Source organism: Chroicocephalus ridibundus, chromosome 23 (assembly GCF_963924245.1).
Source record: "Chroicocephalus ridibundus chromosome 23, bChrRid1.1, whole genome shotgun sequence".
Classification (NCBI taxonomy): Eukaryota; Metazoa; Chordata; class Aves; order Charadriiformes; family Laridae; genus Chroicocephalus; species Chroicocephalus ridibundus.
Genome location: NC_086306.1, coordinates 1,898,062 through 1,923,903, shown reverse-complemented (window position 1 = coordinate 1,923,903; position 25,842 = coordinate 1,898,062). Strand labels below are relative to the sequence as shown.

General features: G+C 66.5%; 1 protein-coding gene across 1 annotated transcript; it reads right to left on the bottom strand.

Moving 5' to 3' along the window:
- Positions 1 to 102: 102 nt before the first annotated feature.
- On the bottom strand, positions 103 to 24,518 carry FER1L5 (fer-1 like family member 5). Its single transcript, XM_063358911.1, has 51 exons — positions 24,434 to 24,518; positions 24,126 to 24,181; positions 23,954 to 24,045; positions 23,763 to 23,871; positions 23,527 to 23,679; positions 23,327 to 23,455; positions 23,188 to 23,250; positions 22,951 to 23,107; positions 22,728 to 22,843; positions 22,502 to 22,613; positions 22,326 to 22,414; positions 22,147 to 22,215; positions 21,984 to 22,027; positions 20,834 to 20,910; positions 20,634 to 20,722; positions 20,427 to 20,531; positions 20,134 to 20,311; positions 19,908 to 20,032; positions 19,722 to 19,813; positions 18,004 to 18,190; positions 17,724 to 17,912; positions 15,543 to 15,656; positions 15,289 to 15,452; positions 15,073 to 15,187; positions 14,874 to 14,976; positions 14,631 to 14,803; positions 13,323 to 13,499; positions 11,854 to 11,968; positions 11,661 to 11,738; positions 11,403 to 11,584; positions 11,174 to 11,332; positions 10,989 to 11,087; positions 10,282 to 10,431; positions 10,009 to 10,186; positions 8,936 to 9,030; positions 8,783 to 8,824; positions 8,605 to 8,712; positions 7,286 to 7,420; positions 7,049 to 7,204; positions 6,875 to 6,966; positions 5,210 to 5,380; positions 4,303 to 4,451; positions 4,090 to 4,229; positions 2,472 to 2,560; positions 2,281 to 2,376; positions 2,029 to 2,170; positions 1,843 to 1,942; positions 1,498 to 1,700; positions 549 to 658; positions 295 to 442; positions 103 to 192 (listed from the first exon to the last, which is right to left on the bottom strand). Exons 1-51 carry the CDS (start codon positions 24,516 to 24,518, stop codon positions 103 to 105), a joined length of 6,189 nt encoding a protein of 2,062 aa, XP_063214981.1.
- Positions 24,519 to 25,842: the final 1,324 nt, after the last annotated feature.

Below are 25,842 nucleotides of genomic sequence, written 5' to 3'. Positions count from 1 at the left end.
CCCTGCCAGCCCGGGCAGTCGAGGACGATGCTTTGGCTGTCACGGGCGCGTGGCTTTATTACGGAGGCGAGGCGGATGGGTGGCATCCCTGGGGTTGGCACCTCAGGGCTGGCCCCCGCTGCCGGCGGGATGCTCGCCCCTGGCACGGCGCAAGCCCTCGAGCGGGTTCACCAGCTTCATGGCCAAATAACCCTGCGAGGAGAGAGGGGGAGCTTTTGATGGGTGGGGGGGGGGGGGGATTCGCAGCCGGTGGTGGGGGAAAATCGGGGCTCAGCCGTGCCCCCCCGCGCTCACCGGGGCGGCGTAGACGAAGGTGAAGAGCAGGGCGAGGAGCAGCAGCAGGGCCAGCCCCAGGCTGAGGCGGCAGCGGTGGTGCCGCCATAGGCCGTGGCGCAGGACGCGCAGCGGCGCCTGCAGCCACAGGAAGGACCATTCCGGCCGCCTGCGGGTGACACCCAGCTCAGTCACCCGCTGTGTCCCGTTGTCCCCCCACTCCAGCTTCCCCGAGGCCGGGGGGGGGGACGAGCCGCTCTTCCCCAGGGACTCACACAGGCGCCGGGAGCGTCGGGTACGTGTTGGGATCCCCCCGGCCTTTCCCTGCCGGCCGCTCTTCCGCCTCCTTTGCCGTCAGCAGCTCCAGGCTCAGCTCCAGTTTACCCTGGGAGGGGGGCGATGGGGTGCAGGACCTGTCCCCCCACCCTCCCCCTACCCCCCCGATTTACCGGGAGAGGGGGCGATGGGGTGCAGGGCCTGTCCCCCCACCCCCTCATTGCTGTCCCCCACCATCCCCCTACCCCCTGACTTACCAAGAGGGGGGCAATGGGGTGCAGGACATGTCCCCCCCACCCTGTCATCGCCGTCCCCCACCCTCCCCCTACCCCCCGATTTACCGGGAGGGGGGTGATGGGGTGCAGGGCCTGTCCCCCGACCCTGTCATCGCCATCCCCCACCACCCCGCTACCCCCTGACTTACTGGGAGGGGGGTGATGGGGTACAGGACATGTCCCCCCCCCACCCTGTCATCGCCGTCCCCCGCCGTCCCCCACCGTCCCCCTATGCCCTGACTTACAGGGAGGGGGGTGATGGGGTGCAGGGCCTGTCCCCCGACCCTGTCATCGCCATCCCCCACCACCCCGCTACCCCCTGACTTACTGGGAGGGGGGTGATGGGGTACAGGACATGTCCCCCCCCACCCTGTCATTGCCGTCCCCCACCGTCCCCCTATGCCCCGACTTACCGGGAGGGGGGTGATGGGGTACAGGACATGTCCCCCCCCACCCCGTCATCGCCGTCCCCCACCATCCCCCTATGCCCCGACTTACCAAGAAGGGGGCAATGGGGTGCAGGACATGTCCCCCCCCACCCCGTCATCGCCGTCCCCCACCATCCCCCTACGCCCCGACTTACCAAGAGGGGGGCAATGGGGTGCAGGACATGTCCCCCCCCACCCCGTCATCGCCGTCCCCCACCATCCCTCTACCCCCCCCCCCGACTTACCGAGAGCCGCCGCTTGTCCCCCTCCTGCACCGTGCAGGGCCACCACCCCCTCACCCATCTCTGCCGGAAAAGGGAGAGGCGGGAGGGGACCTGCGCCCCCCGCCATGGCCAGGGCTTTCGGGGGGTCCCCTGCGGCGTCGGGGTGCAGGCCTGGGGGCGCTGGGCTGGCTGCGGCAGCTTGGTGAGCTCCAGCTCCAGGACACCTGGGGGGGGAAAAAGTCAAGCCATGGGGGCTCACCGTTGCTTTTGGGTGGTCCCTGTCACCTGTGGGGGTGTGTCGTGTGTGTCGTCCCCCCCCCCCCCGCTGGGGGGGGGGGACACGGGGCAGGGAAACGGGGGTCTCACCCAGAAAATCATCGGCCGAAAACTTGTCGTTGTCCCACACTTGGAGGATGAGCTTGGGGGGCACCTTCAGCACCGTCTCATCCAGGCTCCAGAAATGCTCCTGCCGGGGCGGGGAGGGGGACAGGGGGGTGTCATGCTCGTTCCTCCGCCGTGTCCCACCCCCCCACACCCCGGGGTGCCCCTCGCCTTCCGGGGCAGGACGCAGAGCTGCTCGGCCGCCAGGTACTCGAAGGAGAAGACGAAGCGCCAGTTGAAGGCCCCGTCCCCCTGCAGCGAGCGGTAATGTACGTCCGTCCTCTGCCGCTGCTCCTCCAGCCCGTCCAGCCACCTGCCGTGCCACCGGAGGGAGGGGACGCTGCCGTCACCCTTGTCCCCGGCCCTGCCATCACCTCCCCTGGCGGGGGGGGGACGGATATGGGGACATGGTGGTGGCCTCACCCGGTGACGTAGATGTCGCTCATCTGCTGCCCCAGCAGGTTGGTGTCCCCCGGGTCCACGTCCCGCGTGTTCCAGACCACGCAGCGCAGCTCGTACCTTGCCGGGGGGGGGGGTGGGGAGACAAGGACCGTGTCACCTTCTCCCCCAGGATGTCCCTGTCCCAACCCCCTGGGCTCCGGCCGGGCTCTCACCTCTGGGGCTGGCGGGGGGTGATGTTGACGGGGGGGCCGGGGGGCCCCAGGCTGGCGGGGAAGATGTCCACCCACATCTGCACCTTGCCCTGCGCGGCACGGGGTGGGGGGGGGGGCGGGGAGAAGCTGGGACCCACGTCCCCCCCACCCCACCCCATCCCAGGATGTCCCCATCATCCCCCCCCCCCCCTCAGTGTCCCCCCCTGTCCTGGGGTCCCCGTCGCTGCGGGGTCTCTGCTATCCGTCCCTTCCCCAGGGTCCTTGTCACCCCGGGGTCCCCCCCCTGCCCTGGGGTCCCCGTCATCCTCTTGGTGTCCCCCCCTGCCCGAGGGTCCCCATCACCCCCCCCAGCATGCTTCCCTGTCACCCCGGTGTCCCCAAAGCAAGCCCCAGCACCCCTTCGTGCCCCAGGGTCCCTCCCTGGCTGTGTCCTCACCATCTCACTGTCCCCGTCACCCCGGGGTCCCTGTTGAGCCCCTGTCCCCTGTCCCCGACCCCTGGGGTCCCTGTCACCCACCCCTGGGATTCCTGTCACCCCAAGGTCCCCCTGGCATCCCCTTATACCCCAAAGTCTCCATCATCCATCTCCAGGGTCCATCACCTCAATGTCCCCGTTGTCCCCTGGCATCCTCTTACACCCCGGGGACCCCACCACCCACCTCCAGGCTCTGTCACCCCAATGTCCCTGTTGTCCCCCTGGCATCCTCTTATACCCTGGTGTCCCTACAACCCACCCCCAGAGCCCCTGTCACCCCAAGGTCCCCATTGTCCCCCTGGCATCCTCTTATACCCTGGGGTCACCACCACCCACCTCCAGGTCCCTGTCACCCCAAGGTCCCTGGGGTCCCCACCACCCACCTCCAGGCTCTGTCACCCCAATGTCACCGTTGTCCCCCTGGCATCCTCTTATACCCTGGGGTCACCACCACCCACCCCCACAGTCCCTGTCACCCCGAGGTCCCCGTTGTCCCCCTGGGACCCTCTTACACCCCAAGGTCCCCATCACCCTGAGGTTCCCCACCACCCACCTCCAGCGTCTGTCACCCCAATGTCCCCGTTGTCCCCCTGGCATCATCTTATACCCTGGGGTCACCACCACCCACCTCCAGGTCCCTGTCACCCCCAGGTCCCTGGGGTCCCCACCACCCACCTCCAGGCTCTGTCACCCCAATGTCCCCGTTGTCCCCCTGGCATCATCTTATACCCTGGTGTCCATACAACCCACCCCCAGAGCCCCTGTCACCCCAAGGTCCCCATTGTCCCCCTGGCATCCTCTTATACCCTGGGGTCACCACCACCCACCTCCAGGTCCCTATGACCCCGAGGTCCCTGTTGTCCCCCTGGGACCCTCTTACACCCCAAGGTCCCCATCACCCTGAGGTTCCCCACCACCCACCCCCACGGTCCCTGTCACCCCAAGGTCCCCATTGTCCCCCTGGCATCATCTTATACCCCGGCGTCACCACCACCCACCCCCGCGGTCCCTGTCACCCCAATATCCCTGTTGTCCCCCTGGCATCATCTTACACCCCAAGGTCCCCATCACCCTGGAGTCCCTCCCTGGCCACAGCCCGGTCACCCCAGGCTCTCCGTGTCCCCTCCTTGTCCCCGTCCCCACCTGCTCCAGCCCGGGCTGGGTGCTGTTGTAGAGGGTGCGGGTCTCCAGGTGCTCGGGGACGAGGTGACAGGCGTGGAGCACGTGCAGGGCCAAGCGCTCACGGGGGGGCCCGGGGTGCCGGTACGTGGGGGGGCCGCTCTCTGTAAGGCCGAGCCATCACACTCACGGGCCAGGAACCGTGTCCCCCCACACCCACCCCAGACCCCCACCCACCGAAGTGGCTGAGGAGGAAGGTGTTGTCCCCGAAGGTGACGGCGGTGCCCTCGGCGCTGAACTCGGGTGCCGGCAGCCCCCGGTCGCGGGCGAAATGCTCCAGCGCCCGGCTGGGGGGCAACTGGTCCCGCCAACACCCAGGGCCGGCGCTGCGGGGACAGCGGGTGGGCTTGGGGGGGTCGCGGCCTCACCCTCCTGGCTGTCCCCTCCCTGGCTGTCACCCCCCCCTCTCCCTGTGCCCCTTGCTGTGCCCCCCCCCCATAACCATCTCTTTACGTCCACCCCTGTGCCCACCCCAGCCCCGTGTCCCCGTCCCTGTGCCCACCCTCGTCTACCACCCTGTGACCGTCCCGGTGCCACCCCATGGCCCCGTGCCCACCCCATCCCCACCTGCTTGTCCCCATCCCTGTCCCCATCTCCTTGTGACCGTCCCGGTGCCACCCCATGGCCCCGTGCCCACCCCGTGCCCACCTGCTTGTCCCCATCCCTGTCCCCAATCTCCTCATGCCACCCCTGTGCCCTCTCCCCACCTCCTTGTCCCCACCTTGTGCCCATCGCCCTGCGCCACCCCCGTTCCCCTCCGCCCGCCCTTGTGCCCTCTTCCTCCCCATCGCCCTGTGCCCATTCCTGTCCCCATCCTGTCCCCATTCCCCTGTGCCCACCCTGTCCCCACCTCCTTGTGCCATCCCTGGCCCCGGCCCCTCCCTCCCCATCCCCTTGTGCCCACCCCCACGTACCCACCCCGTCACCCTGCGCCCATCCCTGTGCCCTCTCCCTCCCCATCGCCCCGTCCCCACCTCGTGTCCCCTCCCCATCACCCAGTGCCCACCCCCGTGCCCACTCCTGGGCTCAGGATCGTGCCCCCCGCCCCCCCGCCCAGTGCCCCCCAGCCCCCGGGGGCACCCACGTGCGGTAGCGGGTGGGCAGCCCGCAGTGGGCGCGGAAGCGGGAGAGCAGGCGGTTCTCCAGGTCGATGGTGGTGGTGCCGATCTCCTGGTCGGGTGGCAGCAGGTCGTAGTCCAGCAGCGAGACCCGCAGGTCCTTCTCCAGCGGGATGGTGCCCGTCACCTCGAACAGCCTGGCAGCGGGGGTGCCATCAGGCCCGGGGACGTGCCAACGTGGGGGCTGGCACCCCCTGGCATGGGGAGAGGGGACCCATAGGCATGGGGACTTGGTGGCACAGGGACTTGGTGGCACAGGGACCCTCCAGTATGGGGAATGGGGCATCTGGTGGCATGGGGACCCTCCAGCATGGGGAACATGTCATCTGGTGGCACAGGGACCCTTTGGCATGGGGAATGGGACATCTGGTGGCATGGGGACCCTTCGGCATGGGGACCCTTTGGCATGGGGAACGGGGCATCTGGTGGCATGGGGACCCTCCAGCATGGGGAATGGGACATCTGGTGGCATGGGGACCCTCCGGCATGGGGAATGGGACATCTGGTGGCACAAGGACCCTTCGGCATGGGGAACGGGGCATCTGGTGGCATGGGGACCCTCCAGCATGGGGAACATGTCATCTGGTGGCACAGGGACCCTTTGGCATGGGGAATGGGACATCTGGTGGCATGGGGACCCTTCGGCATGGGGAACGGGGCATCTGGTGGTACGGGGGCCCTCCAGCATGGGGAATGGGACATCTGGTGGCATGGGGACCCTTTGAGACGGGGAATGGGACATCTGGTGGCACAGGGATGGGGGCATCTGGTGGCACGGGGACCCTTCGGCATGGGGAACGGGGCATCTGGTGGCACAAGGATTGGGCCATCTGGTGACATGGGGACCCTCCAGCATGGGGAACAGGGCATCTGGTGGCACGGGGACCCTTTGGCATGGGGAATGGGACATCTGGTGGCATGGGGACCCTTTGGCATGGGGAATGGGACATCTGGTGGCATGAGGACCCTCCAGCATGGGGAACGGGGCATCTGGTGGCACGGGGACCCTTCGGCATGGGGAATGGGACATCTGGTGGCACAGGGATTGGGGCATCTGGTGGTACAGGGACCCTCCAGCATGGGGAATGGGACATCTGGTGGCATGGGGACCCTTCGGCATGGGACCCTTCGGCATGGGGAATGGGACATCTGGTGGCATGGGGACCCTCCAGCATGGGGAATGGGGCATCTGGTGGCACAGGGATTGGGGCATCTGGTGGTACAGGGACCCTTTGGCATGGGGAATGGGACATCTGGTGGCATGAGGACCCTTTGACACGGGGAATGGGGCATCTGGTGGCACAGGGACCTGCTGTTGTGGGAAAGGGGGGACCTGGTGGCATGGGCAATGGGGATGTAGTGGGATGGGGACCTGCAAATGTTGGGAATGGGACATCTGGTGGCACAGGGACCTGCTGTTGTGAGGAAAAGGGGACCTGGTGGCACGGGGATGCAGTGGCACGGTGACCTGGTGGCATAGGGACCTGGTGGCACGGGGCCATGCTGACATGGGGAACGGGGCCCCACCAGCCCCCCTGGGCACCTCGTCTCAGTGCCAGACGCCCCCCGCCGCCCCAGCCTAGTGCCACCCAGGGGTGACAGTGCCACCGGGCCACCCACCCTGGCCATACCTGCCAAAAACGGGCTCCAGGGTGTTGGGCACGTACTGGTCCCGCTGGCCCAGCGTCTTCGTCCCCAGCGAGACGTGGACATAGGGGTCACACTGGCAGCAGGGAGGGGACCGTCAGGGTGGTGGGGGGGGGAAGGACAGGGGACCCCTGCCCAGCACCTATGGGTGACCTTACCAGCCCGTTCCTGTCGCGGGGGGGCAAGTCGAAGGCCCGGACGACGTAGACCCGCACCAGGCACTTTTGGGGCTGGCTGGGGGGCAGCTGCTGGAAGCGACGCGGTGGCGGGGGCACCCCGGGGTCTTCGGGCAGGGGGTAGATACAGAAAAGCCCCTGCGAGAGCCGTCGGGTCGTTGCACCCCGGGGTGCTCCTCGTCCCCCGGCTCCGGGCTCTCCCGGGGGGCTCTCACCCACCTTGAACTCGCCCACGGGCAGGGGGTCCTCCCCCGCCACGGGGGGACCCCCCCCCGGTTGGTGGAGGGGGAAGGTCTGGCAGAAATCCTGCAGCCCCTCGAATTCGGGCGCCGCCTCCAGCTCGCAGCTGTAGATCTGGGGAGCGGTTCCTGCCCTCGTCCCTGTCCCCATCCGGGTGCTTCTTCCCCATCCCTGTCCCCTTCTTCGGCCTTGTCCCCAGCCCATCCCCTTCTTCATCGCTCTTCCTGTCCCCAGCCCAGTTCCCCTCCCAATCTCCAGCCCTGAGCTTGTCCCCATCCCATTGCCATCTCCGTCCTGTCCCAGTCCCCATCCCATTTCCAGCCCTGTCCCATCCCTGACCTCATCCCTACCCCGTCTTCATCCCTCTCCCCATCCGTCTCCTCGTCCCCAACCATCCCTGAGCCCAATCCCCTGCCTCATCCTTGTTCCCATCCATCCCTGTCCCTGTTCCCATCCATCCCTGTCCCCGTCCCCATCCTTGTCCCCAGCCATCCCTGGGCCCAATCCCCTGCTTCATCCTTGTTCCCATCCATCCCTGTCCCTGTTCCCATCCATCCCTGTCCCCGTCCCCATCCTTGTCCCCAGCCATCCCTGGGCCCAATCCCCTGCTTCATCCTTGTTCCCATCCATCCCTGTCCCTGTTCCCATCCATCCCTGTCCCCGTCCCCATCCTTGTCCCCAACCATTCCTGGTCCCAATCCCCTGCTTCATCCTTGTTCCCATCCATCCCTGTCCCTATTCCCGTCCATCCCTGTCCCTGTTCCCATCCTTGTCCCCAGCCATCCCTGGGCCCAATCCCCTGCTTCATCCTTGTTCCCATGCATCCCTGTCCCTGTTCCCATCCATCCTTGTCCCCATCCCCATCCTTGTCCCCCTCCCCATCCTTGTCCCCAGCCATCCCTGGGCCCAATCCCCTGCCTCATCCTTGTTCCCATCCATCCCTGTCCCTGTTCCCATCCTTGTCCCCAACCATCCCTGGGCCCAATCCCCTGCTTCATCCTTGTTCCCATCCATCCCTGTCCCTGTTCCCATCCATCCTTGTCCCCATCCCCATCCTCGTCCCCATCCCCATCCTTTTCCCTACCATCCCTGGTCCCAATCCCCTGCTTCATCCTTGTTCCCAACCATCCCTGTCCCTGTTCCCATCCATCCTTGTCCCCATCCCCATCCTTGTCCCCATCCCCATCCTTGTCCCCAGCCATCCCTGGGCCCAATCCCCTGCTTCATCCTTGTTCCCATCCATCCCTGTCCCCGTTCCCATCCTTGTCCCCTGCCCCGGGTCCCAGGATGTGGCTCACCTTCAGTTCGTCCCTGTCGTTCCTCCGCCGGCTCTGTGCCTTGTCCCCCATGGCCGCATAGTATTTGCTCCACCAGTCGACCTCATCCTCATCTTCCTCCTCCGCAGCCTGGTGGGGAGCGGGATGAAGTGGGGACAGGTGGCGTGAGTGGCCCCGGTGGCCCCATTCCCGTGCCCACCTTGTCCGCAGTCTCCTTCTCTGCGGTGATCCTGGGCAGCATCTGCAGGGAGCAAAGGGGATGACTCGGGGAAACTGAGGCACGGGGCTGGGGACCCCGGCGTGCGGTGGGGCCAAGGTCGGGTGCTGGGTGCTGGGGATGCCGGAGCCTCACCTGAGCTATCCTGCCCCAGGGAGCGGCTGTGGGGAGGAGAGGGGCAAAGAAACCCCCCCGGAGGTGGGCAGCATGGGGCAGGGATGGCGTCCTGCCTGTAGGAGAGAGAGGTGGGGCAGGGGGTACCAGGGATGGGGCAGGAGTGGGGCAGGGGGTATCAGAGATGGGGCAGGGGGGTACCAGGGATGGGGTAGGAATGGGGCAGGGGGTATCAGAGGTGGGGCAGGGATGGGGCAGGGGGTATCAGAGATGGGACAGGGGGTACCAGGGATGGGGCAGGGGGTATCAGAGGTGGGGCAGGGGGTAACCAGGGATGGGGCAGGAATGGGGCAGGGGGTATCAGAGATGGGGCAGGGGGTACCAGGGATGGGGCAGGGATGGGGCAGGGGGTATCAGAGATGGGGCAGGGGGTACCAGGGATGGGGCAGGGATGGGGCAGGGGGTATCAGAGATGGGGCAGGGGGTATCAGAGATGGGGCAGGGATGGGGCAGGGGGTATCAGAGATGGGGCAGGGGGTATCAGAGGTGGGGCAGGGATGGGGCAGGGGGTATCAGAGATGGGGCAGGAATGGGGCAGGGGGTATCAGAGATGGGGCAGGGGGGTACCAGGGATGGGGCAGAGGGTACCAGGGTTGGGCAGGTGGTACCAAGTATGGGGCAGGGATGGGGCAGGGGGTACCAGGAATGGGGCAGGGATGGGGTAGGGGGTATCAGAGATGGGGCAGGGGGTACCAGGAATGGGGCAGGGATGGGGTAGGGGGTACCAGGGATGGGGCAGGGGGTATCAGAGATGGGGCAGGGGGGTACCAGGGATGGGGCAGGGATGGGGCAGGGGGTATCAGAGGTGGGGCAGGGGGTATCAGAGATGGGGCAGGGGGTATCAGAGGTGGGGCAGGGATGGGGCAGGGGGTATCAGAGATGGGGCAGGGGGTACCAGGAATGGGGCAGGGATGGGGCAGGGGGTATCAGAGATGGGGCAGGGGGTATCAGAGGTGGGGCAGGGGGTACCAGGAATGGGGCAGGGATGGGGCAGGGGGTATCAGAGATGGGGCAGGGGGTAACCAGGGCTGTACCAGAGCCAGATGGGGTGGTTCCGGAGCCGTGGGGCTGCCCCTCGCCGTGGGGCTGGCAGCAGTACTGCCCCAGGTCCCGCACGCAGGCCTGCCCCACCACCGGCCGGTACCCGAAACCCCGCGTGTCCAGCACCCGCAGTCGGATGGGGGGCACGTACTCCTCCTCCGCCGGCAGGTGCTGGGGGCCGAGCCGCGCCGTCACCCCGGGGTGCCAGCGGCAGCGCCCATGGGTGGGGTGCTTCCCCCCCCCCTCCCCCCCCCCATCATCCTCACCAGCGTCAGCAGGAAGGCGTTGATGGGGAAATTGGGGTTGGCGGGGAGGTCGGTGATGGGGGGGGTCCGCAGGGTCCGGCCCCCGCACTGCACCTCCAGGCTGGGCGCCCGCACGCCGCCCCGCAGCCCCCGCAGCCCCCACGCCAGCACCTGGGGGGGCACCCAGCAGCTGTCACGCACCCCACACACCCCCCCCGGCACGTCCCCGGGGTGCCCAGGGGTCACCTCGAGTGGGCTGGATCCCCGGTGGGATGCTGAAGGTGCCCGTCCCCATCCTTGTCTCGTCCCCATCTCCGTCCCCATCCTGTCCCCACCTTCATCCCCGTCCTTGTCCTTGCTCCTCTCCCATCTCCATCTCCGTCCCTGTCCCCATCCCCAGCCTGTCTTCGTCCTTGTCCCCATCCCACCCCCAGCACCTCCACCCCTGTCCCTGTCCCCAGCCTGTTCCCCTCCCAATCTCCATCCCGGATTTCGTCCCCACCCCTGTCCCCGTCCCTTTCCCATCCCTGTCCCCATCCTGATCCCAACCCATTCCCCATCCCAGACCTTGTCCAGCCTGTCTTCACCCCTGTTCCAATCCACGTCCTTGTCCCCATCCCTCCCCCTGTCCTTCTCCCCATCCCATCCCATCCCTTCCTTCATCCCCGGCCCTGGTCCCACCTGTGTGTCCCCCCCCGCCCCCCGCCGTGTCCCCACCCGGGTCTCACCTCCAGTGCCACCAGCCGCAGGAGTGGCCGGATACCCGGGGGGACGCTGAAGACCCCCTCCCTCCATGGCGGGGTGCTGACCTGCGCCGGGGCCCCATCCTGCCGGGGTGGGGGATGACGACGATGACAATGGGACCCCGTCCCCTGGGTGCCCCCCACGCCGCCCTCCCCTGCCAGCCCCTCACCTCGGCGACGTGCAGCAGCTCGAAGGCAGCCAGCAGCTCCCCGGCCGGCCCCCCCGGCCCTCCCAGTGGGTAACGCCGAAGCCTGGGGGGCTGCCGGCGCCTCACGTCCAGCCAAACATGTGGGGTGCACACAGTCCTCCCCAGGAAAGCACCGGCCCCCTGCAAGGGCATTGCTCGGACGTGGGGGCTCCCCCCACCCGTGGGTGCCCCCCGCCCTTGGGTGCCGTACCCTTCTGTCCTGGTCGAAGATCTCCACCGCCACGATGGGGGGCTCATCCCGGACCCCCCGGGGGTCCCCGTAGAGCAGCACCCGGTGAAAAAGCAGGGTCTGGTCCCAGAGCGGGTCCAGGGTGCCGGGCAGCACCCGGGTGCTCTGGCTGACGTGCACGAAGGAGACGTGGGCGACGGGGTCTGGGCGACAGCGACACCGTCAGCACCCCGGGGTGCCCACGGGGGTAGGGGGCCAGGGGGTGGGGGGGTGTCCCACCTGCGGTGGCCTTGGTGCCGCGGGGTGCCAGCTCCAGCGCCTGGAAGATGTAGCAGCGGAGCTGGAAGAAGTTGGGTCCTGCGGGAGAGGCAGGGGTTGGCAGGGGGGCCCGGGCACCCCCCCCCGGCATGTCCTGGTCCATCCGTCGTGTGTCCTCCCCCCCCGGCTCCCCGTCGCGTCCCCCAGGGCTCACGCTGGAAGGTGCAGAGGATGAGGGGCATGGGCTGCTGCGGGGGGGCCCGGCACAAGCCCCGCGCCTGCCGTTCTGCCGCAGCCGGCTCGTCCTCCTTGGCCGGGTCCTCCGCGCCCTGCGGCGGGATGGGAGGTGGCGGGGGGGGCCGTGTCCCCTTGTCCCTGCTGTCCCCCGGCCCTGCATCCCGCTGTCCCATGTGCTGCCTCAGCATCACTCCATCCATCCCCCCATCCCTCATCCATCCATCCATCCGGACCCCATCTCTCATCCATCCATCCCTCATCCATTCCCCAATCGTCCGTCCATCCATCCATCCATCCATCCATCCATCCATCCATCCATCCGTCCATCCATCTCTCCAGCCCTCTCTCCCCCTCTCCATCCATCCCACCATCCCTCTGTCCCGGCATCCTTGGATGTCTCTGTCCCTTCATCCCTGTCCCTGCATCCCTCCCTCCCTTCATTCATCCCTGCATCCCTCTTGTCCTCCATCCCTCCATCCCTCTCTCCCCACCCTCTGTCCATCCCTTCCCTCCTTCCCTCCATCTCTCCCTCCCTCCCTCCCTCCCTCCATTCATCTCTCTGTCCTTCTATCCCTCCGTTCTTCCATCCCTCCATCCCTCTGTTCCTCCATCACTCCATCCATCCATCCATCCATCCATCCATCCATCCATCCATCCATCCATCCGCCCCTCCATCCCTCCCTCCCTCCCTCCCTCCCTCCATCCATCCATCCATCCATCCATCCATCCACCCACCCACCCATCCATCCATCCATCTCTCTGTCCTTCTGTCCCTCCATTCCTCCATCCCTTCATCCATCCATCCATCCATCCATCCATCCATCCATCCATCCCTTCCCTCCCTCTCTCCATCTCTCTATCCATCCATCCATCCATCCATCCCTGTAACCCTCCATCCCTCTCTCCCTCCCTTCCCCCATCCCTCCCTCCCTCCCTCCGTCCTTCCATCCCTCCATTCCCCCATCCCTTCCTCCATCCTTCCATCCCTTCCCTCCCTCCCTCCATCTCTCTGTCCTTCCATCCCTCCATTCCTCCATCCCTTCTTCCATCCATCCATCCATCCATCCCTCCCTCCCACCCTCCCTCCACCCCTTCCTCCATCCATCCATCCATCCATCCCTTCCCTCCCTCCATCTCTCTGTCCTTCCGTCCGTCCCTCCCTCCCTCCCTCCCTCCATCCCTCTGTCCTTCCGTCCCTCCATTCCTCCATGCATCCATCCCTTCCTCCATCCCTTTCTCCATCCCTCCATCCCTCCATCCATCCCTCCATCCCTCCATCCCTCCATCCATCCCTCCCTCCCTCCCTCTGTCCTTCCGTCCCTCCATCCCTCCGTCCTTCCCTCCCTCCCTCCTTCCACCCCTCCATACCGCCCTCCCTCCATCCCCCCGCTCACCCCCAGCCCCCCCCGCCCCGGTGCCCCCCAGCTCCCCCCACTGCTCTCCTACCGGGATTCCCTCCAGGAGGAAGAGGGGTGCCACGGGCGGGGGCTGCGCGGGGACCATGCTGCGGTGCCAGCAGCGCCGCCGGCACACGTCACCCACCCGGGGCTGGAGGTGGAAGCGGGACCCCCAGAGGGACCCGTACTCCCAGCCCTCGGCCCCCGTCGCCGCCACGGGGCTGTGCTGTGGGGACACGGGGGACAGCATGGCGGGGGACAGCATGGCGGGGGACGGCATGGCAGGGGACGGCATGGCAGGGGACAGCGCGGCGGGAAATGGCACAAGGGCATGGGCAGGGCTGCTCACTCCGGTGCACAGCTGGGCCGGGACCTGTCCCTGCCACCCCCAGCTTGTCACCCCAGCCCTGCCACCCCCAGCCCTGCCACTGCCACCCCCATCCCTGCCACCCCCAGCTTGTCACCCCAGCCCTGCCACCCCCAGCCCTGCCACTGCCACCCCCATCCCTGCCACCCCCAGCTTGTCACCCCAGCCCTGCCACCACTGTCCCATCCACCCTGCTCCTGCCACCCCAATCCCTGTCACACCCACCCCTGCCACCCCCATCCCTGCCACCCCCATCTTGTCACCCCAGCCCTGCCACCCCCACCCCTGTCACCCCCATCCCCGCCACCCCATCCCTGCCACTGCCACCGCCGTCTTGTCACCCCAGCCCTGCCACCCCCATCGCCGCCACTGCCACCCCCATCCCTGCCACCCCCATCTTGTCACCCTCATCTCTGTGCCACCCTCACCCCTGTCACCCCAATCCCTGCCACCCCATTCCTGCCACTGCCACCCCCATCTTGTCACCCCATCCCTGCCACCACTGTCCCATCCACCCTGTTCCTGCCACCCCAATCCCTGCCACCCCATCCCTGCCACTGCCACCCCCGTCTTGTCACCCCAGCCCTGCCACCCTTATCTTGTCACACCCGTTCCTGCCACCACTGTCGCATCCACCCTATTCCTGCCACCCCATCCTTGTCACCCCAGGCCTGTCACCCCCAGCCCTGTCACCCCGATTCCTGCCAGTCCACCCCTGCCATCCCCATCTTGTCACCCCTATCCCTGGCACCCCATCCCTGCCACCACTGTCCCATCCACCCTGTTCCCGTCACCCCAATCCCTGCCACCCCCATCCCCGTCACCCCCATCCCCGCCACCCCATCCCTGCCACTGCCACCCCCGTCTTGTCACCCCATCTCTGCCACCCCCGTCTTGTCACCCCAGCCCTGCCACCCCTGTCCCTGCCACCCCTGTCTTGTCACCCCAGCCCTGCCACCCCTCTCCCCACCGCCCCGTCCCTGTCCCCACCGCCCCATCCAGCCGGAGGAAGGTGGCCACGTCCTGCTCCCGTCCCTGGGCGCCGGGGTCCCTGCGGCGGGTGCGCAGCCAGCGCCGGCGCCGGTGCGTGTGGTACGTCTTCTCGGCAGCGTGCCATGACAGCGGGGGGCTGCCGGGGGCCGCGCTCACCCCGTACTCCCAACCTGCGGCACCCAGGCGTCCTCGTCACCGCCGTCACCCACCCCGGGGTGCCCGGTGGGGACGCCCACTCACCAGCCTCATCCACGGCCCCCGTCGCGTCCACCCGCCAGCCGTCGGTGACGTGCCAACCTTGGGGACATGCCACCTCCTCCTTGGGTGGCACCGCCGCGCCGCTCTGCAGAACCGGGCGAGAGCTGAGCCCTGACGTGCTTGTGTCACACGCCACCCCCCCACCCCCCTCCCGGTGTCCCCCACGCTGTCACCCACTTACGGCATCGGTGGTGGCCACGGCGGCGGGTCCCCACTCCCCGCCGAGCCGCCGGCTCTCGTTCTCATACACCTCTTCCAGCACCTCGCCCACGTTGGTCTCCGCGTCCAGCAGCAGCCTCGGGGACAAGGTGACAAGGCTGGCGTCACCCTCCCCGAGGTGGTGTGTCCCCCCCCCCCGAGGTGGCGGGGCGGGTGTCACCCACCCCAGGGGACTCACCGCCGCTGGGGCTCCACGGTCCAGGCTCCGTCCCAGCGCCAGCCCTTGGGGGGCCGGATGCGGTGGCGGGGGACCCCCGCTTTGCCGGAGCTGTCGGAGAAACCGGGGCACCCCAGCAGCCCCCGGGGACCCCACTTGCCCAGTAGCTTGGTCTGGTTTTCATACTGGGGAGGGGACACACACACACACGACACGTGGGGTTGGGAGGGGCCGGGAGGGCACCCTGGGGTCCCCCCGTCCCCCCCAGGGCTCACCGTCTCGGCGTAGACGCGCAGGGTGCCCTCGAGGTGCCGTGGCAGGTCCCCGCTGTCGGCCACTCGTCCCAGCCACAGCCGCAGGCGGAGCTGGGCACGGATGTCCCCGGAGCCCTGCGCCCCGCGGCGTGGGTGGGGGCAGCGGGGGGACACGGGAGGGGACATGGAGGGGGGGACATGGAGCAGACAGGGAGGAGGTCTGGGAGGGACATAGAGGGGACACAGGGGACATGGAAGGGATGTGGAGGGGATACAAAGGGGACATGGGGGGACACATGGGGGTCGTGGCGGGGACGTGGAGGGGACATGGAGGGGACATGGAGCAGACAAGGAGAAGGTCTAGGAGGGACATAGAGGGGACACAGGGGACATGGAAAGGATGTGGAATGGACATGGAGGGGACATGGAGGGGATGTGAGGGGGACACATGGGGGACGTGGAGGGGACATGGAGGAGGACATGGAGCAGACAAGGAGAAGGTCTAGGAGGGACATAGAGGGGACACAGGGGACATGGAAGGGATGTGGAGGGGATACAAAGGGGACATGGAGGGGATGTGAGGGGGACACATGGGGGACATGGAGGGAACATGGAGGGGACGTGGAACAGACATGGAGAAGGTCTAGGAGGGACATAGAGGGGACACAGGGGACATGGAAGGGATGTGGAGGGGATACAAAGGGGACATGGGGGGACACATGGGGGACGTGGGGGGGACGTGGAGGGGACATGGAGGGGACGTGGAACAGACATGGAGAAGGTCTAGGAGGGACATAGAGGGGACACAGGGGACATGGAAGGGATGTGGAGGGGATACAAAGGGGACATGGGGGGACACATGGGGGACGTGGGGGGGACGTGGAGGGGACATGGAGGGGACATGGAGCAGACAAGGAGAAGGTCTAGGAGGGACATAGAGGGGACACAGGGGACATGGAAGGGATGTGGAGTGGACATGGAGGGGACATGGAGGGGATGTGAGGGGGACACATGGGGGATGTGGAGGGGACGCGGAGGGGACGTGGAGGGGACATGGAGGGGACATGGAAGAGACATGGAGAAGGTCTAGGAGGGACATAGAGGGGATACAGGGGACATGGAAAGGATGTGGAGTGGACATGGAGGGGACATGGAGGGGATGTGAGTGGGACACATGGGGAACGTGGGGGGGACGTGGAGGGGACATGGAGGGGACATGGAGCAGACAAGGAGAAGGTCTAGGAGGGACATAGAGGGGACACAGGGGACATGGAAAGGATGTGGAGTGGACATGGAGGGGACATGGAGGGGATGTGAGGGGGACACATGGGGGACATGGAGGGGACATGGAGGGGACATGGAGCAGACAAGGAGAAGGTCTAGGAGGGACATAGAGGGGACACGGGACATGGAAGAGACGAGGAGGGGACACAAAGGGGACATGGAGGGGATGTGAGGGGGACACATGGGGGATGTGGAGGGGACGCGGAGGGGACGTGGAGGGGACATGGAGCAGACATGGAGAAGGTCTAGGAGGGACATAGAGGGGACACAGGGGACATGGAAAGGATGTGGAGTGGACATGGAGGGGACATGGAGGGGATGTGAGGGGGACACATGGGGGACATGGAGGGGACATGGAGGGGACGTGGAGGGGACATGGAGGGGGACATGGAGCAGACATGGAGAAGGTCTAGGAGGGACATAGAGGGGACATGGAGGAGATGTGGAGGGGACATGGAGGGGACATAGAGGGGACACAGGGGACACGGAGGAGACGTGGAGGGGACACAGAGGGGACATGGAGGGGATGTGAGGGGGACACATGGGGGATGTGGAGGGGACATGGCAGGGACATGGAGAAGATCTAGAAGGGACATGGAGGGGACACGGAGGGGACATGGAGGGGACGTGGAGGGGGACATGGAGCAGACATGCAGAAGATCCAGGAGGGACACAGAGGGGACACGGAGGAGATGTGGCGGGGATACAGGGGGGACATGGGGGGACACGGAGCAGACATGGACAGGACACAGAGGGGACGGAGGGGACGTGGAGAGGACACAGAGCAGCCATGGAGGAGGTATAGAAGGGACAGAGAGGGGACAGAGAGGGGACACGGAGGGGATGTGAAGGGTTCATGGATGGGGTACAGGAGACGGAGGGGACGTGGATGGGACACGGGGAGCACGGAGGGGACACAGAGGTGACGGGGAAGGGAGGTGGGATGCCTACCAGCAGGAAGAGGGTCTGGAGCCGGCCGCAGAGCCTGCCGCAGGCGCCGGGGCCGCCCCGGGAGAACATGAGGTCGGGCGCGGGGACACGGGCGCAGGCCACCCGCCGTTCCCCCCGCAGTAGCCACAGCACTACGTCGGGCACGCCGGCCTGCGGCTGCGGGGCACGGCAGAGAGAGAGCGGCGGGCTGAGACCGGCCACAACTCACCACAGCGATGGCCCACCTTCCCCCAGCCCCGGCCCCCACCTCCACAGCCAGGGCGGCCACACGTCCCAGCCAGCCCTGGGCCACCGGCAGCAAGGTGTCCCAGCCACCTCTCGGTGGCACCGCCGCCGCCGTCGCCACGTGCCGCAGGAGGTGAAGCCGGGAGGCCCGGAGGTGGGCGTCCAGCGGCGTGGGGGTGGGCTGCGCCTCCAGCCGGGGCAGAGCCCGCCTGCAAACAGGCCCCCCCCCCCCCGAAAATGCCCCGTTTCTCCCCACCCCCCTCCAAAAATACCCTTTTCCCCTCAAAAAATGCCCTGTTGCCCCCCAAAATGCCCCATTTTGCCCCCAGTTGCTGCATTCCACACCCAAATGCCCCATCCCCCCCCCCCAATCGTCCCATTTTTCCCCCCAAATGTCCCATTGTCCTCTAAAATTCCTCATTTCCCCCCCGTCTCATTTCCCCCCCAATTGTCCCATTTCCGAGTGCCCCATTTGCCCCCAAACATCCCATTCCCCCCCCCAAATATCCCCCAAATATCCCATTCCCCCCCCCCAATTCCCTCTTTTCCTCCCCCCACTTGCCCTGATTTCCCCCCCGCAATTGGCCCCTTTTTCCTCCAAAATGCCCCGTTGCTGCCCCCAAGTACCCCGTTTCCCCCCAATTGCCCATTTTCCCCCCAAATCGTCCCATTCCCCCCCCAAACGCCCTATTCCCCCCCCCAACTGTCCCATTTTCACCCCAAATGTCCCATTGTCCTCCGAAATTCCTCTTTTTCCCCTCATTTGTCCCATTTTCTCCCCAAATGCCCCATTTCCCCCCAAATATCCCATTCCCCCTCCCCAAATATCCCATTTTCCCCCCCAATTTCCCTGTTTCCCTCTCCCCGGTTGCCCCAATTCCCCCCCCCCAGTACCCCCATTTCCCCCCCAAATGCCCCATTTCTGTCCCTTAATACCCCTTTACCCCCCTCAATTTTCCCGTTTCCCCCCAAAATGCCCCGTTTCCCCCCCAAATACCCCATTTCCCCTTCCATTACCCCGTCCCCCCCCCCCAACGCCCCCGTTTTCTCCCCCCAATCCCCCATTCCACCCCCCACAATCGTCCCATTTTCACCCCAAATGTCCCATTGTCCTCTAAAATTCCTCATTCCCCCCCCCAAATGCCCCGTTTCCCCCCCAAATACCCCATTTCCCCTTCCCTTACCCCCGTTTCCTCCCCCCAACGCCCCTGTTTTCTCCCCCCAATCCCCCATTCCCCCCCCAAGTCGTCCCATTTTCACCCCAAATGTCCCATTGTCCTCTAAAATTCCTCATTCCCCCCCCGCAAATGCCCCGTTTCCCCCCCAAAATACCTCATTTCCCCTTCCCTTACCCTGTTTCCCCCCCAACGCCCCCGTTTTCTCCCCCCAATCCCCCATTCCCACCCCCAACCGTCCCATTTCCACCCCAAATGTCCCATTGTCCTCTAAAATTCCTCATTCCCCCCCCCAAATGCCCCGTTTCCCCCCCAAATACCCCATTTCCCCTTCCCTTACCCCGTTTCCCCCCCTGACGCCCCCGTTTTCTCCCCCCGAATCCCCAATTCCCCCCCCACAACCGTCCCATTTTCACCCCAAATGTCCCATTGTCCTCTAAAATTCCTCATTCCCCCACCCCGCCAACCGCCGCTTGGCAAGCCCAGGGGTCCCCCCCAGCACCCCACGACCCAGGGCTTCGGGACCCCCCACCCTGGGGGGGACACACCCCCCCCCCGAGCTCACCCGCAGTCCTGGGCCAGCTGGCGCAGCAGCCTCCTGCCGATGTCCCCTACGGCGTCCCCACGGGCGTCCCGCAGCTCCGCCACGTTCTTCTCCTGCGAAGAACCATCCCAAACCGGTGCCTTGGACCGGGGAGGCGGGAGAGGGGGGGGGTCACATCCCACCCCGCCGTCACCCATGGGTGCTCACCAACCGCCGGCACAGGGCACGCAGGAGGTTGAGGGCATCCCAGCGGTGACTGGCGTCCTCCCAGGACGAGGTGACGGCCGCCACCGGCTTGTCACCGTACCACGGCAGGTAGTGATAGCGGTTGCCTGCATCCGGAGGGCACCGAGCATCCCATGGGACACCAGTGGGTACCACTTTTGCGTGTGTCCGTGTCCCCCCCCCCCCCCGGCCCCAACAACCCGCTCACCGTCGAAGAGGGGACACCCGTGCGGGGTGACGGAGGCGGCTGGCTTGCAGGTGACATCGCCCGCGTCCCCGTAATTGCCGAGGCTGAGCTCGAAGCGCAGGAGCTCGGGGCCGGCTGGCACCATGGTGGCCGAATAAAAGAGGCCGCACAACCCGAAGCGGTGACGGGGCAAGTGGCGCTGGGGCAAAAAAAAAAAAAAGGTGCAAAGGCCCCCCCCCCCAAAAAATACCCGAATGGCACTTAAAAAAAAAAAAAAAAGAGACCCTGGGGGTGGCGTCACGCCGTGTCCCCACCTGCACCCGGGCGACGTCCTCGGGGGCGATGGTGTCTCGCTGGCGTCCGTCCGGGCTCCCCATGTGGGTGCTGAGCTCCAGCAGCACCCGACCCCGATAAGCCACCTGTAAAAGAACAAGGTGGGGGGTGTGGGGTGTGTGGTGTGTCCCGTCCCTCCCAAAAAATGGGTGCTGTCCCCCCCCCTCCCCTCCCCGCCACCCACTCACGTTACTGGGTGTCCTGGGAGAATCCGGCCGGGGGCCGTAGAAGGGGAGGAAGCTGGGTCCGAAGCAGGGTAAGAAGCCGGGGGTCCCCTCTAGGGGCAAAAAAAAAGGGGGTTCGGTGGGAGGAGTGGGGGGGTGTGGTGGGGTGGGTGGGGGTCTGGGTGCTGGGGACCCCCCCCCACCCAAGGGTGAACCCCGCTCACCCTCAAGCTCGGCGCCGGCGGAGGAGATTTGGGAGAGGTGGAGGGTGGCGGTGGCCAGGACCCTGCTGCTGCGGAACCTGGGGGGGGCGGGGGAGGGTGTCCCCCGAAAATGGGGTGGTTCCCCAAAAATGGGGGGGTCTTCCAAAACCGGAGTGGGCCCCCCCGTCCCCCCAAAATAGGGGTGGTCTCCAAAAACCGGGGTGGGCCCCTGAAATCGGGGTGTTCCCCCAAAACTAGAGTGTTCCCCCCAAACCGGGGAGATCCCCCGAAACCAGGGTGGTCCCCCCCCAAATCGAGGGGGGGAGTCCCCCAAAACTGGGGGGGGGGGGTAATTGAGGTAGTCCTCCAAAATCGGGGAGGGGTCCCCCAAAACTGGGGAGGTCCCCCCAAAACCAGGGTGGTCCCCCCAAAATAGGGGTGGTTCCCCAAAACTAGAATGTTCCCCCAAAACCGGGGTGGTCCCCCAAAATTGGGGTGGTCCCCCAAAACCGGGGTGGTCCCCCAAAATCGGGGTGATCCTCCAAAACTAGAGTGTTCCCCCAAAACCGGGGAGGTCCCCCAAAATCGGGGGGGTCCCCCCAAACTGTGGAGGCCACCCAAAACCGGGGTGGTCCCCCCAAACCAGAGTGGTCCCCCAAAATTGGGGGGGTCCCCCAAAACCGGGGTGGCCGCCCAAAACCGGGGTGGTCCCTCAAAATCGGGGTGGTCCCCCAAAACCAGAGTGTTCCCCCAAAAGTGGGGTGGCCACCCAAAACCAGGGTGGTCCCCCAAAAATCGGGGACCTCCCCTAAAACCGGGGTGTTCCCCCAAAACTAGAGTGTTCCCCCAAAACCGGGGAGATCCCCCGAAACCGGGGTGGTCCCCCAAAACCGGGGTGGTCCCCCAAAATTGGGGGGGTCCCCCAAAACTGGGGTGGCCACCCAAAATCGGGGAGGTCCCCCAAAATCGGGGTGGTCCTCCAAAACTAGAGTGTTCCCCCAAAACCGGGGAGATGCCCCGAAACCAGGGTGGTCCCCCAAAATCGGGGGGGGGGTAGTGTCCCTCAGAAGTGGGGTGGCCACCCAAAATTGAGGTAGTCCTCCAAAACTGGGGTGGCCCCCCCCAAAATCAAGGCGGGGGGTGTGGGGGGTGTGGGTGTCCCCCCACTTACCCGCTGAGGATGGCCAACTGGATCTCCTCGCAGATGGGGGGCAGCTGCGGAGAGGGGAAAAAAAGGGGGGTTCCCCCCCTACCCCCCCATTTTGGGGGTGCCCCCGCTTTGGGGAAGGGGGTGCAGGACGCGTGTGGGGCTTGCGGGGGGGGGGTCACCTCACCCTCAGGGGGAAGAAGAAGACCTCGTTCCACGCCGGGTTGGCGTCGGGGGGCATCACCCGGGTGCAGAGCTGCGTTGGGCAGAGCCGTCAGCACCCACCCCCGCCATGATCACGGCGTGTGTCCCCCCCCCCCCAACAAAACCTCCCCCCCGCCATGTCCCCGACCCCCCGGCACCCACCGTCCTGCCGGCAAAGCTGACCCGCACCGCCGCCGCCGCGAAGCCCCTCTTGCCGCCGCCGACGGTGGGGAGACATTGCTGAGCCGGCTCTGCACCGGTGATGGGGAGAGGTGGGTAAGGGGTGTGGGGTGGGGGGGGTCACCCCAAACCCCCCCCCCAACCACCAACCCACCCACCCTGTGGCAAGTCCTCAGCGCGGTAGACGCGCAGCTGGAGCGTGGCGGCGCACGGCGGTGGCCGCAGCAGGTTGGCCTCCACGTCCACGTCCCCCGCCGGCTCCTCCTGCTCCTTGGGGGGCGTTTGTGGAAAAATTGGGGACACCTCCCCCTACACACACCCCCCCAAAACGGGGACTAATTTTTTGGGGGGGATGGTGGGGAAGGGAAAGGGGGGGACGCTCACCGCGGGCGGCTCGCCGGCGCGGAGGACGGCCATGCTGACGCGGAGGTACCCGCGGGAGCCGGCGTCGGGGCGGTGGGGATGCTGCAGGCTCAGCCACTTCCAGCTCAAGCTGCGTCCTGGCACGGCGGGACAAAACACAGCCCCACCCCCCCGTCCCCGCCCCGGCGTCACCCCGCTGTCACCCTGCTGTCACCTCCGTGTCACCCCCAACCCTCTCGCCTACCCGGAGCGCGGTAGACGGTGCCAACGTCCAGCTGCGGGGATGGAAAACCGGGGTGAGAGCGGCCGAACCGCCGCGGGATGCCCCGTCCCCGCGCCACCGGCCTCACCTGGAAGACGCCGATGACGGCTTTGGCGCGGGTGGCCCGCGAGTCCAGCACCTGTGACAAGGGAGGGACACGGCATCAGCAGCCACCCCGCTGTCCCCGTCCCCACCGGCGCCACCGATTCCCGCCCCGACCTGGATGCGGATGGGCTCCGCTGCCAACCGGGCGGGCGTCCGGTGGAAATTTTGGCAAAACACCTAGAAATGGGCAAAACAAGGTGAGGGCGGGGTGAAAGGACACCGGCGGGTCCCTGTGTCCCCTCCCCGGTGTCACCTCATTGTAGTAGGGGTTGTTTCCCACCCGGATCCTGGTCCTGAAGCGGTGCTGGCCGATGAGGACCGTCACCACCGGCTTGATGTCATTGCCCTGGAGCTGGTGGCCTTCGATGACCCTCACCCGTACCTACGGGACAGGCGGTGACACGTCGGATGGGATGTCACCCCTGGGTGCCACCGTGCCCATGAATGCCCTACCTGGAAATCCTCTTTGCTCCCCTCTGGGGGCTTGTCGGGGTGGTGGGGTGGCCCCGGTGACATCGCCCGCGGTGGCACCCATCCTTGCAAGGGGACTGTGGTGTCCCCAGCCGTGCCACGGGGGACATAGGAGCAGCGGAGGGTGACGGTGCACTGCAAAGGGACGGGTGACACCCCAGCCTGTGCCTGGTGGCACCCTGGGGTGCTGCCGGGTGGGCGCGCGGGTGGGTGCTCACCCCCGTGGGCTGTCCCCGAGGGTCCAGCAGCGGGACATGGCTGAGGGCCAGCGGCAGCCCGGGGTCGGCCACCAAGCGGTCCAGTGACACCGTGGTGGCACCCAGGTCCCTGCGGGGACAGGAGGACATGGTGAGGGTGGCCATGCCGGGGGTGGTTTCTCCCGGGGTGCCCACCCACGGGTGCTACTCACCCCCGTGGCGCCGGCTGTCCCCAGTGCCGGAGGCGCAGGGTCAGGCTGGCTGTGGGGTGCAGGGGACGCAAGCCCAGTGGCCATGCCAGCGTCTGCGGGGGAGGTGACAAGGGGTCTGAGGGGTGACCCCAGTGTCCTCGTGCCACTGCGGGCCACCCTGGTGTCACCTCACCTCGTTCCAGGTGGGGTTGCGCTCCTCCGGCACCACCCGGGTGCTCCTGGGGACACCTGGGGGGGACAGGAGGGAGGGTGGTGGCACACCGGGGTGGGGACATCAGGGGATGGCTGGCACTGTCCCCACACGTGGGGATGGCCAACGCTGTCCCCAGGCGTGGCCGGCACCATCCCGTCACACGAGGATGCCACCCCGCTGCACCAGGATGGCTGCACCATCTTGTCACACAGTTATGACCAATGCCATTCCATCCCACGGGGACAGCCACCGCGGTGTGTCCCCCCCCCGCTCTGTCCCCAGAGTACCTCTGAAGCGGGCGGACACGTGCACGCCGGGCCCGGAGCCGGTGGCCCCGGGGATGTGGGCGCTGGCCACCAGCAGCCGCAACATGGCCGTGTCCCCACGCCACTGTGCCACTGAGATGCTGTCACCACGGCACCGGGACGTGTTCCAGAATGGCAGGGGGGCGGGGGGGGGGGGGGGGAGAGGGGACAGGGCAGGGACGCTGCTGTTGGCTTGGCTTGGTGGGTGTCACCGCATGCCCGTGTCACCGGCTACCCATGTCTCTGTGTCCCTGTGTCCCCGTGTCCCTGTCTCCATATATCCCCGTGTCACGGTATCCCCATGCCTGTGTGTCCCTATGTCCCTGTGTCCCTGCGTCTCTGTGTCCACGTGTCCCTGTGCCCCCGTGTCCATGTGGCCCATGTCCCCATACCACTGCATCGCCGTGTCCACGTGTCCCCATATCTCCATGTCCGCATGTCCGTATGTCCCCATGTCAGTGTGTCCCCACGTCCGTGTGTCCCCATGTCTCCATGTCCACATGTCCCTGTGCCCCTGTGTCCCCACATCACTGTGTCCCCATGTCCTTGTGTCCCTATTCCTCTACATCCATGTGTCCCCACGACCGTGTGTCCCCACGTCCAAATCCATGTGTCCCCATATCAATCACCGCATCCCATTGTCCCTGTGCCCCCCGTCCCTGTGTCCCCACATCACTGTGTCCCCATGTCCTTCTGTCCCTATTCCCCTACATCCATGTGTCCCCACGACCGTGTCTCCCCACGTCCATGTGTCCCCATATCAATCACTGCATCCCAATGTCCCTCTGTCCCCATGTCCCCACGTCACCGTGTCCCCATGTCCATGTGTCCCCATATCCCCATCTCCATATGTCCCCATGTCACTGCATCCCCATGTCTGTGTACCCCTATGTCCCCACGTCCCCATGTCTCCGTGTCCATGTGTCCTCATATCTCTGTCCCCATGTCCATGTGTCCCCATATCTCTGCATGCTCACGTCCCTGAGTCCCCACATCTCCATGTCCACATATCCCTATGTCCCCATGTCAATGTGTCCCCACGTCCGTGTGTCCCTGTGCCTCCATGTCCCCATTTCTGTGCCCCCATAGCCATGTGTCCCCACGTCTATGTGTCCCCATGTTCCCACGTCACTGCATCCCCATGTCTGGGTTCCCCTTTGTCCCCACGTCTCCATGTCCCCATGTCCCTATGTCCCCACGCCAATGCGTCCCCACATCCGTGCATCCTCATGTCTCCACGTCCACGTGTCCCTGGTGCCCCCACGTCCCTGTGTCCCTATGTCCCCACGTCACTGCATCCCCATTTCCACGTGTCCCTATTCCCCCACATCCACATGCCCCCATGACCGCGTGTCCCCATGTCCATGTGTCCCCATGGCCCCATATCACCG

Coding starts and splice junctions, on each gene's coding strand:
- FER1L5 (XM_063358911.1), bottom strand. CDS start 24,518: ATGTTGCGGCTGCTGGTGGCCAGCGCCCACATCCCCGGGGCCACCGGC. Junction 23,872..23,953: donor GGACAGCCGGCGCCACGGGG/GTGAGTAGCACC, acceptor CTGTCCCCGCAG/GGACCTGGGTGCCACCACGG. Junction 22,415..22,501: donor CGCTGAGGACTTGCCACAGG/GTGGGTGGGTTG, acceptor TCACCGGTGCAG/AGCCGGCTCAGCAATGTCTC.